Raw genomic sequence first — 1,745 nt, forward strand, 5'->3', positions numbered from 1 at the left:
CGCTGCGGATGGACCGCAGCTTCAGCTGCACCTTCTTCAGCTCGTTCACCAGGATCGCCTTGTCTCTACAGTTATACATATTTTTAATTGCAACAAATTAAATGGATGGATGTATATTAGAAGGTCTCTCCAAAAGAGCTTAACAGATCTAATTTATTGTAGAACATAGTCTGGGAGAACACATACAACTAAGTTTTTTTATTCCGCTCGATGGGCGCTGCGTTCAATAATTTATTTACAATATAATATTACACGTGTATATGTAATTAGCGGAAGGATATTAAAATTAAAAAATAGCATAAACACTTTGTTTTTAGTGCAAAGAAATTAGTTAATGTATGTTAATATAAGATATACTTTTCGTCTCTACAATAGAAACGACATTTTAACCTTAAATACACGATACGTGCGTTTTAAATACCATAAATTGAAACGGGTAGTAAATAGAACATAGATTAAGGGAAAAATAAAAAAAAATATTTTTGTCAAAAAGTATACTTGTAAGGAAAAAAATCTAAAAATATAATTTTGTCCAGGTTACTGTTTTAATATACCTGGTCTGTTCAGTCCTGGGGCATATGTTGGTGGCGAGCTGCGCCTTGTTGTCTAGTTCGGCGCGGCGCTCGCGCAGCACGGCGGCGACGCGCTCCAGCTTGTCCTGGTTGTCGCGCGCGCGCTGCGCCACGCCGCGCCGCTCCGCCGCGCCGCGCTCCACCTTCAGCTCCTCCTCCTCTATCTCCTCCTACATACACCACCTTACATCACTTAGGCATCTACGTAACTAGAGGTCATTGAAGGTCAATTGCTCAAAATTCCTCCGCGTGAAATTAAAAAAATAATAAAAAATATAGCCTATGTTATCACTGATAACGTAGCTTTTTTTTAAATCGGCCCTGTAGTTTTTGAGTTATTCCAGTATATACAAAAATATAAATCTTTCCTCTTTATAAGATTAGTACAGAAGTATACACTAAGATAAATTGTAATTAGATGGTTTGTTCATAATTTAATAGAAATTATAGTTTGTGACATGTGACTGGGAATCCCCTTTTTATCCTGCCTTGCCGGTGCTTCGGGCAAATCGATTATGATGGTTTTTTTTTTCGCGTGAAGAAAGTTGCGGGCAACACTTAGTCTATATATGTAATAAAATTGGAGTATGTGATGTCGAAACAAAAATTTCACATTAGTGGTTTGTAATATTTTAAAATAAAACAAATTAAACACCCTCAGTGTAATGACTTACAGCGAGATTTCGACAGGCTGCGGTCACCTCCTCCAGCTTGGGTTTCACAGTGCTCAATATCTCCTGCTGTTCTTGTATCTTCTGTTTGAACTCCGCCTCCTTGGCGGCGCACGCCTCCGCCTGCTCGTTCAGTGTCTTTAATTTCTCCTTTGACACATTTAATTCTTCCATCTGTATAGAAAAATTCCAATTATTGATATCCAAAACCAAAAAGACATAGAAAACAACTGTAATATAAAAAAAAATACATTTTAGATCTAACCTATATTTAATTATTTTCGATTCAGTCCGCGTACAATAAGTCTAGTTTGAAATCTTACTAATAATATAAGTGTGAAATTTTAGATGAATGGAGGGGCAGCTGGTTTAAAACATATTTTAATTACTCTAATCTATACTGATATTATAAAGAGGAAACTTTTATATTTTTGTATGTATTGATATAATTCAAAAACTGCTGGGCCCATTTCAAAAAAAATATTTCACCGTTAGAAAGGTA

At 36.2% G+C, this 1,745-nt stretch overlaps 1 protein-coding gene across 1 annotated transcript in view; it reads right to left on the reverse strand.

The window, feature by feature from the left end:
* LOC106111739 (structural maintenance of chromosomes protein 6) overlaps window positions 1–1,745 on the reverse strand; it is a 10,849-nt gene that overhangs the window by 3,525 nt on the left and 5,579 nt on the right. The window contains 4 exon segments of the mRNA XM_013293883.1: window positions 4–65; window positions 555–742; window positions 1,247–1,473; window positions 1,567–1,607. Coding sequence (XP_013149337.1) covers window positions 4–65; window positions 555–742; window positions 1,247–1,473; window positions 1,567–1,607 — 518 coding nt within the window.

This window comes from Papilio polytes, unplaced genomic scaffold, assembly GCF_000836215.1.
Source record: "Papilio polytes unplaced genomic scaffold, Ppol_1.0 DF824146.1, whole genome shotgun sequence".
Classification (NCBI taxonomy): domain Eukaryota; kingdom Metazoa; phylum Arthropoda; class Insecta; order Lepidoptera; family Papilionidae; genus Papilio; species Papilio polytes.